The 10,776-nt window shown below is 40.6% G+C and overlaps 1 protein-coding gene across 1 annotated transcript; it reads right to left on the bottom strand.

The window, feature by feature from the left end:
- Nucleotides 1-2,194: 2,194 nt before the first annotated feature.
- FGF23 (fibroblast growth factor 23) lies at nucleotides 2,195-10,297 on the bottom strand. Its single transcript, XM_038422744.2, has 3 exons — nucleotides 9,975-10,297; nucleotides 7,740-7,843; nucleotides 2,195-6,577 (listed from the first exon to the last, which is right to left on the bottom strand). The coding sequence occupies exons 1-3, from the start codon at nucleotides 10,195-10,197 to the stop codon at nucleotides 6,152-6,154; spliced, it is 753 nt and encodes a 250-aa protein (XP_038278672.1). The 5' UTR covers nucleotides 10,198-10,297; the 3' UTR covers nucleotides 2,195-6,151.
- Nucleotides 10,298-10,776: the final 479 nt, after the last annotated feature.

Raw genomic sequence — 10,776 nt, 5'->3', positions numbered from 1 at the left:
GTGGCTGGGGAGCTAGCCTGAGACCCACGTTCAACATCTAGCTATGCTGCATGTTTCCTGGGTGACCCTGGATATGTCACTTCATCTCTGTACCTCATCTGTAAAATGGGGATAATAGCTGCCCTGCCTCACTGCGATGTTGTGAGGATACAAACATTTCAGATTGTGAGGCACTCAGATACTGTGCTAATGGGGACCCAATAAGATCTGAAGTAAATAGTTTCCCCTATTGATCGTATCACAAACGAGCATAGAAGTATGTGCCTCACAGCTAGACTCTGACTTTTGCCCTTTCCCACGTTCCCTTCAGTAAGACTTGAGCTCTGTGCTAACTGTTCAGCTCAAGCTATTTTATAGGCAGATGTTACCCATAACTGTCATGGGCCTGGTACTACCATTTGTTGCTACAATTTGCACACACTCTCCACACCCAATAGAGTTAAATGTCTGTTTCATTTAATAAACTAGTCCCTGCTGTACCCACATCTTGCCATTTGAATACTATACCTAATAACTCTTAAAATCACATTCTTTAACTAGCCATTTACAAACAGACACATCTAGGACAAAATAGCCACGTGGCTCTTAAACTACATTTCCCAGAACACCTCTGGTCTAGGTTTAGGAGTCACACCCCTTTCCCAGGGATAAAGGCTTCAGTCTCACATGTGCATTACTTTATAGGGGATGCCTGTTGCAAGGAGAGCACCTGAGCCAGCAACATGGTTCCATCTCTCACTGATCATTCTATGGCATAATCCGGCATACAGTTCTCTTCAACAACCCTGTACTAAAGTAGTTCTTTGATGATCTGCCCATAGTTTGGGTTACTCCATAGAAAAAACTCCTTTGATAACACCACAATCCATAAAAGTACAGGCTTTTCAAGCATCTCTCCTTGCTCAGTGTACTCCTGCCTCAGATTAAGATCTATACGTTTCATGTCACACCAAAACAACAGAGGGAACTTGCTGACCAGGGAAAGGAAAAAAATAAAACCACATCTGTCCATTTCTCTGTCCTTCTCTTAGATTCATAGATTCATAGATACTAAGGTCAGAAGGGACCATTCTGATCATCTAGTCCGACCTCCTGCACAGTGCAGGCCACAGAATCTCACCCACCCACTCCTATGAAAAACCTCACCCATGTCTGAGCTACTGAAGTCCTTAAATCATGGTTTAATTGAGCTCACTCCAGCCACTTCTTCTGGGCTTTAGTTCTCCAGCCCGTGAAATTTTTTTTTTAGTCAGGGAGATGAGTGGCAGGAGCAGTTACATAAGTGCTGCAACCCTGCACACTAACAGTTTTCTCTCCTGTCCATGCTCTGTACCTATCACCTGGTGTACAGAGTGTAAACTAGGGTGGGGGTGGGAAGGAGAGGCACCAACACTGCAAGGAAGGGGTACTTTAGGTCCAAAGGCTGCCTGCCTTTTTGGAGCTCCCTGCTAGCTCTTGGCTGGGTTGCTTGGGGCAGGGCCAAGGAGATGGAGACAGTCACAGCTTTTTGAGTGGGGTGCTTTAAAGCACTGTGAACCCTAAGAATGGCCTCAGATGCCTTATGGAAAATCTGGCCCTGGGATCATCTCAGAGGAGGGTGTGTGGGTGGTTTAACCTCCATGATCTATTATCTATGCTTGGTCATTCTGCCAAGGATTACAATGGGTTTTATGATGTGGATACATATCCCATGGGAACTGGGCTGGGAACTCCCAACTCATTTCATGCAGGCCAGTGGTAGCAATGAGATGGCAAGACCAGTGCCTGAAATTAATATTTACCCAAAGATCTCAAAGCACTTCACAAAAGCTAGTCAGTTTTACAGTCATTCTGGGGCAGGATTGGAAGGGTTCTGGCAAAGCAGAGGTGAAAGGTTCTGGAGCCCCTTACTAATCCCCCCAAACACTCCTTCCCTCTGTGGGTGTGTCTTGGGTCAAAAGTGAGACCTGAGATCAGGGAGCTGGAACAATTTGTATAGTGGGGGTGCTAAGAGCCATTGAATCAAACTCTAAACCCTCTAAACCTCTTCAAGCCAGGGGGTGTGGCAGCACCCCTAGTTCCAGCACCTCTACCTGAGGTGTTTAGATCTGTGGCTATTGGATGTATGACAACTGCTACGTATAGATTTGTTTTTCCTTTGGGAAACACCTCAGATTCTTATGAAAGCAGAAGTTTGAAGAAAAGGCACTAGCTGTCATTTGAGAAAAAAGTTTATTGGAATTTTTATAAAAGGAAACAGTTTTTGAATACATTATAAATATTCTGCTACATGTGTAACCATTCAAATAAATAAATAAATACTGCAATATAAACAAGTAGTTTCTTCTTAAAAGCTGGTGATGGCCAGCACCTCTTTCGAACAACAAACTCTCAAATCCCACTTCAGTTCTGTATGGTTAAACATATGCTCTGATGTAAAAGCCATTCTACATTTCCTGACTATCGGTGGAGAATAATTTATTAAAACAACTCTTTTTTTCTCCATCCCAAAAACCACCCCACCATTTCTTGTGGGTATGACTGTAGTGTAGTACTACACAAGGGTGGAGTGCTGCAGCCCTTACTTACATGAGTCCTTACACTCATTAACTCAAGTCCTGGAGGCCTCCCTTGTAGTCAATGGAGCTAAGACAATTTACACAGCTAAACATCTGCCCCATTAAGTTCAGCAGGATCATGTGACTATGGACTGCACTAGCTGCCCTTAATTTAGATTATGGACCTGATTCTCTCATCATGTACGCTGGTATAATCAGAAGTAACTCTACTAAAGCAAATGGAATTACATTGGTATGAGAGGAGAACTGGGCCCTATGAGAATATGCATTTATTCTTAATGCTCAGCTCTAAATCCATCTTAAATTACTAAGGAAGAATGATTTTTTCTTTAGGATATTGCAAGTGTTAATTCCACTTAAAGGTTCTGGAAAAGCACCAATGTGCATATAGTTTTTGTTTCAGAACTACTACTGCAGTCCAGAGTTCTCTGGGACCAAAGTCCAATCAGAAAGGTACAGGAATCAAGTGGAATTACTAAAAAGATAATATATAAATAGTCAGACCTGCCCATTGTACAGACAGCATGGAAGAGAGTCCTGCTAAAATTTAAATGGTAAGAACCTCTCCAACATTCTTTTAGACTTGAGTTTATCTTTTGAAGCTAAATTGTATTTGTTGTGGATTTAAAGAATTTTCCTAGTCTTGGTACACTGGGCCTGATTCTGCTCTCATGTCACTAGTCTAAATCTGGAGTAATTCCACTGAAATCAGGGGTAAAACTATTGAGAGAGCAGAAACATATGTCTCATGTCACTAGTCTAAATCTGGAGTAATTCCACTGAAATCAGGGGTAAAACTATTGAGAGAGCAGAAACAAGCCCAATGTCTGTTCCAGCTCAAACTCTGATGGTAAAGGCATGTAAGAAAGAAAAAGCGAATTTAAAAGACAGCAGCAGGACAGATCATGTGCTCACTTGTAAATCCAGAGCATTCCACTGAAAGCAGTGGTCCTTATTCTGATACCACTTGACTGGTGTAACTCCATTGCTTCAATGGAGTTAACTTCTGATTCTCACAGTCGTGAGATCAGAATCAGGCCTGCTATATCTTATAGATGCCCCTAGAGCCTAGACTATTATACAGTATTAGGATGTCAAAGGGCTGTTAAATGCATTTAATAAATATAGTATGCAGATAAATATGCATCTGAAGGAGAAAATGCACAAATAAAAAAAAACAACATTAAACATCCATTACATTAGACCCTTCTGCAGGGCACTCTGGGCCTGATTCTGATCTGTGTCTGGTGTAAATCAGAAGTAACTCCAATGCAGTCACATGGACTTAAAACCCATGTAAGTGAGATCAGAATCAGGGCCAGTAAAAATGATGAGATGGGAAAATAGCTACATGTAGACACTAGGCTGGTGCAAATTGGTTTATCACTGTTGACGTCAGCGGAGCTATACCAAAGATCAGACCTTTAATCTATAATGAAAAGCTCTGCACTGCAGTTCCTCTCATGCAAAGGCCCTTCCAAAGCCAGAAAACAAGCTCCTGATGATGAGCTAGCAAGGCTGCTGATCTTGTGATGACTTCATTCTGGTTTCCTTATGCCTCGTTTCTTAAGTGTTCATTGTGGCTGGAGTAGCAATAGGAAATCAAAGGAAAGCTTAGAGTCAATGCTCTTATCTCATGGATTCCTTTAGATTTAAAGATGCAGGGTCAGATTCATCCCTGCTATAAGAATCAGATTATTTATATCATGGATTAATTTGGCCTGAGAAACTTCCTGAAACACTCCTGGTATTTTAGCAGATAGTGCTGTGGTTTGTTCCACATCTGTCTGCACATTCAGTGCTAGGGACTTGATACTGTCCAACAGAAGACACTTAGAAGCAGTATCAGTCCATCCTTCCCTCATCTGTACAGGTTGCCATTTAAGTCAGGAAAGACTCCAGCCGCCTGCTGGAGTTGAGTCCTTTCCTGTTGCATGTCTAGGCAGGCTTCCCCACGGCAGAATTCTGATAAAATCAGAATGGTCTTGAACCATCATCCATGCCCAAAGCCCAGCCTTTTTGGAGGTTTGAATACCTGTTTCAATTTTTTTTTCCCCATCTATTCACTCCTCTGCTCTTGATTCTTTCAGGGCCCATAGCTGAACTTCCACACTAATTTTAAAGCTCTTCTGCTTTAACCAGACTCTGGGACGACCAGACAATCTCATCATGAAAGAGCCTGGTTTGGGGAGTTTTCCAGGTCTGGAAGGCCCAATGCAATTACAATAAAAATTCAGACACACCATCCAGACTTTATCTAAACCCAATCAAACCCCTGATCCTTTTGAGGTGCGTTCATCTTGAATTTACTAGCTACGGATTTTGGTGCATCCAAATCTTAACTACAGATGAGTAGAACTCAGGATGGATGGATGTTCAAGTCCAATGAGCAGGAGTATCCATAATGTATACTGACCTCTCTGGTCTAGAATTATGTTGGCTTTTTTTCTTAATACTTGGAGCTCTTAATTGGAATGTATAAAGAAACACAGGGCTATGTAGGGACTTCACTGTTGTCACTCTAGAGCACCCCATGATCACTCAGAACATCATGGAGACAGTGGGGATAGAACTCAGGTCCTCCTATTCCTAAAACACCCACCCTGACAATTCCAGCTAGAGGAGAATCTCCATTAGCTATTAGCATTATGGGGTCTATGAAACACAGGTGGACAGCTATGATTCTCTCTAACAGAAGTTTTTGGTGCGCCCACCAAATATGCTAATCTGTTCAATGCAGTATTATCACAATTTGTTATTTCTGGTATTTCCTATTTCTTTCTCGGTTGGAAATTCTAAGAATATAACTCTTCTCTTTGTATTTGTGCACTTCTGTTCTGACACCTGGTTGTATAGTTTAGACGGAGCTATGAACAAAACAAGTAGAAAAGCTACCTGAGTTTTTCCAAACCTCAAAGTAATTTCAGTTTGGGTTTAGTTTGAGCCAGTTCTTACTGTATCCCGACTAGTATGTCAGTTATTAGGACCAAATTTTCTGATCATTTACTCTACTTTTACACCAGCGTAACTCCTTTAACGGAGTTACTCCTGAGTCTCACTGGTATGAGAGGAGACTCAGGCTCTAATCTTGTACATAATAAAGTTTTCTGTATAATACACAATCACTAATTTAGGCTGCTGTTCTTGTGCAGCCTTCTGACCTAGAGTTTGAAGGGTAGGTTAGATGCAAACTTTCCTGCCTACATTAGAGTTCTAAAAATTCTAGGACCTGATTCTTCTCTCCGTTATGTGTCAGTAGCATAATGTCAATGACTCAGGCTTTGGTGGAATAACTCTAATGTAAGCTAGAGGAGAGTCAAGACCCTAAAATGTTTGATTAGTGTTATTACCTTGCTAATGCAGCTTATTTCAAGTAAAATAAAGCTCCACCTGTAAAATAACATACAATTCCATGTTCCTGTAACGTTATCTACATGAACAAAGCTTGAATTCAAATATTTTCAATGCTTTTTAGGTTTCTAATAGGCCTTGTGAAAGTCAAATATTGAATATAAAAGATTTTAAGGTACTAGCCAGTTCTCTCTGTCTAACATATTCACCTGTGTTTCCTCTCTCCAGAGGCGTGACCCTGGCTATCTTGTAATATAAAAGCGCGGACTTCCATTTCTTCTGACATCCATCATTGCAAGTGGGTCATCTGGGTTGACCACATCATTTGGATTGATTCTCATGGGCTCTCTAGGCAGGTGAGCAAAGTGAGTCTGCAACCTCTGAGGTCCTGTGTCAAAGGCCTCTCCCCGAGGGATCAAAATCTGGAGAGGATCAATGTCTGCATTTCTAGTGTGCCTGTGGGGTTCAGGTGTATTGAATCGGATCAGAGGGATTTCATTTCTCCTGGGCAAGAACTGGGAGTACGGCGGTGGATTCATACCAGGAAAGAAAGCTTGTTTAGCCCTGCCCAGGCTGACCAGAAAGTTGTACTTGGGAGATTGGTACACGTCGTATCCATTTTCTAGTGTTCTTTGTTTAAACATGCAGTCTTCTTGACTGAAATAATGCTTGGGAAACAAAAATAAAACAATCATTAATGGAAGGATTTAATTGTTAATATGTGTCAATACAAAATGCAAAGGCGATGGGCCAGATCCTGCAACAATTGGTCATGGGAGTCGTCCCACTGGCTTGAACCGGCTGTTTTGTGTGAGAAAGGAGTACAGGATTGGACCTTTCAGTTTGGACAAGGGCCTTAGGGAGAGCTGTGCAAATAACTGATTTTCCAGTTTGATGGCTAAATTAAAAAATCAGAGAAAATATGATATGGCTCAACACAAAACACCTTTTTTTTTCAAGTTTTTCAGTGAACCAAAAAGTTTTTAAAAATTGTTTTTGTGTTTTTAACCGTTTTTAAAAAAAAATAAAACCAGTAAAATTCAAAATGAAAAGGGTGCTTCAAATTTAAACATGTAATTTAGAAAATGTCAAAATCAAACATTTTGATTTTAAAAAAAATCCCACCCCCCCTTCAAATAAAACCCTTCAAAAACAATTTGACCTGAATTCATAAAACATTTGGGTCAATTGAATCTGCACCTTTTTGTCCAAAATAAATAAATAAAAAATTGCACCTAGCGCTATTCTTAAGGCCCTATCCTGCAAGATGTGGAGGGCCAGCTGTTAAGTTTTGGACACCTCTCATTGGCTCACGTGAGAGCTGAGGTGCTTGGTACCTTCTAGGATGTGCTCAGCGTATTGCAGGATCCGACCCTTATCTCTCACCAGTCTCTGATTGAGACTAGGTAACAACGTAGTTTTATTTGAATAAAGATCTTTGCTGAAAGCTTCTCAGGAACTCTGAGATACAAGGGGAAAGTCAGATGAACATTTTACTATCTTTATGAAGGCTCTCATGTTGGAGCCACTTCCCAGCCTTGACTGCAAACAGCAAAATTCTGGCCGATCACTATTGACTTAATTCTGACCTTGCTTACTCCACTGTAACATCCATGGCTTTTGTGGAGATCTCACATGCACTGTGTAGTAGAGTGAAGCTCAGTATAACTGACTAAAAGGAACAAAGGCCAGGTCCTTAACTGCTGTATATCTGCAGAGCTCCACTGACTTGAGGTATGCAACTTTATACCAGCTGAGGAGCTGGCCCTATAATCATAAGAGACCTGCTCTGCTTTTTGCTTTAGTCTTAGTAAAGTTAGGAGCACTCACCGATCCAAAGATATTTCCTTTAACGTCCATACATAGGTAGCGCCCGCTCTTTACACCGGTTATCACCACATAGCCAGCATCCTCAGATTTGATCATTAGGGCACCTGTTTAGAAAAATGAAGATGTCTTAAATGGGGCATAGGTGATCATTTTAGTATTAATTTATCTGACAGTTTCTTTGCATCCACTTCTTGTGTTTGGAGTTTAACTACAGTTTTGCAAAGTATCCTCTTAATCTTTAAAAATTTAAGCCCAATACACAGAGCATTTTCCATAGTTTTGTTTTGGCTTTACCTTTATAAATATTTCTTGAACCCTTTTTCTGAGCAAATTCCAAATTGGATTCCAGCTGTTCAGTATTTACCCTTAGTGGGAGATCCACTCACTCTCTCTGGAGCATGCAGCACGCTTTTATGCCATGATAACAAGGAAAGTGTAGTTGCAATGAGATCCATTTGGCTGAATGCACACAACACAGCTGCAAAGGTAATTTGTACATCTTGCATTTCACCCCAGGGGAAATCATTATATCTTAATGATACTGCAGCACCTTGAATATTTACTGTCATTTTCCATTCTGCTCACCTCCTTGCTACAGGTGAATTTTGTTATCAAAAGATTAACAAAGTGTGTAATCTTATTGGGGCTTATTCTCCACTTGGTCACACAGGTATTATGGCCATGTAACTAACTGAAGTTTATGGAATAATATCAATGTAAAAGTGGCACAACAGAGAGGAGATGCAGGCCCTTTTGTGTCTGCTTTAATCAACAAGTCCTAACTGAGTTAAAAACATACAATCATTCTGCTTCCTGGTTTGATCAAAAACAGTCATAATTCATGCAATAGTACTTTTTATATAAACAGAAAACAAATTTTTCTCTTTCTTACCCATCCCCCCTGACCCACCCTGTCCATAGGAAGATTTTCATTCTTGATGAATAGAATTGCAATGGGTTAATCATATGTTAAACAATCTTCAATATTCCTAGCAGATCAGAGTTTGTTTTGAAATGGGCAAAGCACTTTTAAAATAGCATTAAAGACACCTGAATAAAGTGAAAAGAAAAGGAGTACTTGTGGCACCTTAGAGACTAACAAATTTATTAGAGCATAAGCTTTCGTGAGCTACAGCTCACTTCATCAGATGCATCGGATGTAGCTCACGAAAGCTTATGCTCTAATAAATTTGTTAGTCTCTAAGGTGCCACAAGTACTCCTTTTCTTTTTGCGAATACAGACTAACACGGCTGCTACTCTGAAACCTGAATAAAGTGCTTTGGTTTCTACAAGCTATGGTGTTAGGGCTAACCCTTCAACAACAAAAGAAGTGTATCCATATTGTGGAAGAAAAATGGATCTCCTTGGGCCAAATTGTGAACCTTTTAGTCCCACTGGAGAGCAGTTATTTACACGAGTAATACCATTGAACTCACTAAGGCAAACTCAAATGACTTAACTGCTCACCAATCACCATCTGGCCATTTTCAGATTCCCATTATTTAAATTTGCAGTTGCATGTGCAACTACACATTTTATATGCAAAAGTGTGCTTTACTCACACACACACAGCTTAGACGGCCACTTCTAAAACTTGTCTTTTGAGCAAATTTTCAGAGAAAGGAACCATAGATGCCCTTGCAAATGCACAGTTAGGCAGGCAGTTGCATAGATGCAATTCTCCTTCTGCATCCACCAATGCAGGTTTTGTGGGCACAACCAGTTTGCATCCATTCACTTATTGTGCTTTTCTTTGAAAACTATGGTCCTTAGAGGCATAAGTGGCTTTACTGAACATGCCACCATCTGACTTAAATTTGGATTCCTGCAAAATAAATTAAGGATATATCTTGGAGAGAAGATGCTGCTGATGGTTTTTGACTGCAGAACGTTACAGGTACTAGGACCGGTAGTACATTATTGCTATTTAAATGATCACATAGTTTACATTTTTTAAGCAGCTTTAACTTTTTTTAAACAAAGATTTTAACTAAATTCGATTTGTCACTTGGGGGCAATGCAACCATTTCATTAATCCTTGCTATCATTGTCTGAATACACCTCCAGCATATGGTCTTAATATTAGCTCAGTGTATTTTCAGTCTCCTGTTGCTAGTTATCTGTTTCCACATTTAACCTGAGTTTGGATTTTTTTCCATAGACTCTGTACAATAAAAAGTCTTGAGCTCTTTCCCCTGTTTGAGAGGGGGCTGCGTGACTAGTACACTACTTACTGTAAATGGATTGGTGAGGTGTGCCATCAACATAACCATCGGGGTTGATTTGCAGATGGAAGCTGTTCTTCTCAGTAAATGTGTACAGGTGCATCAGGCTATCTGTGTTTCCCCAGCTGGGATTCAGCAGTGGAGAGAAGTTGGGAAAGGCAGCAATAGCCTTGAAGCAGCATAGCACAAACAGCCTGAAGTCCAGGCGGCTGCACTGACAGGGCTGTGACATGGTGCTCCTTCCTTAGTGGCTGGTGCAGTTATCTGAAACTTGATACTTTCTCACTCCTCCTGTGTGTGTCTCTCTTTGCCTTCTCTGCGTATATTTGGAGTATGAATCCTCAGATGGGTTCCCTACTTTTTGCAGCGGCTTATAAAGGACAGCTGAATGACATCACACAGGAAAAACTTGTCCACATCCTTGGTTTTGTCAAAGCAACATTTTTAGGAGTGTCCTGAGACCTCAAAGACCAAGGGAAAAGGAATTCACGTAGGATCTCTGGAGGGAATGTAAGGTTTCTAAAGACAGCTCTCAAAAACTAATCATGCCTTCAAATGTCATCTGCAAAACTCTGACATCTGAAAGCTTTCCACTCCCCTACCAATAAATAAAAAAAACCCATTGTACTGTACAGAAATTGTTTTGGGGAAAATCCATTAGATTTTAAATTGAAAATTTTCATTTTTTCCTCCAGATTTATTTTTCCTGTGTTTCTGAATTAGGGTCTGATCCTATAAAAGTGCAGGGTACCTCCCTAGAGGGGCTAAGGGCCTTCAACTTCCATTCAAGTCAAAGGAAGTCAAGGGCACT

This window comes from Dermochelys coriacea, chromosome 1 (genome assembly GCF_009764565.3).
Source record: "Dermochelys coriacea isolate rDerCor1 chromosome 1, rDerCor1.pri.v4, whole genome shotgun sequence".
Lineage (NCBI taxonomy): Eukaryota > Metazoa > Chordata > Testudines > Dermochelyidae > Dermochelys > Dermochelys coriacea.
This window is presented reverse-complemented; position numbering and strand designations above follow the sequence as displayed.

Coding starts and splice junctions, on each gene's coding strand:
- FGF23 (XM_038422744.2), bottom strand. CDS start 10,197: ATGTCACAGCCCTGTCAGTGCAGCCGCCTGGACTTCAGGCTGTTTGTG. Junction 7,844..9,974: donor ACCTCACCAATCCATTTACA/GTAAGTAGTGTA, acceptor TTTTCTAAACAG/GTGCCCTAATGATCAAATCT. Junction 6,578..7,739: donor AAGGAAATATCTTTGGATCG/GTGAGTGCTCCT, acceptor TTGTTTCCCAAG/CATTATTTCAGTCAAGAAGA.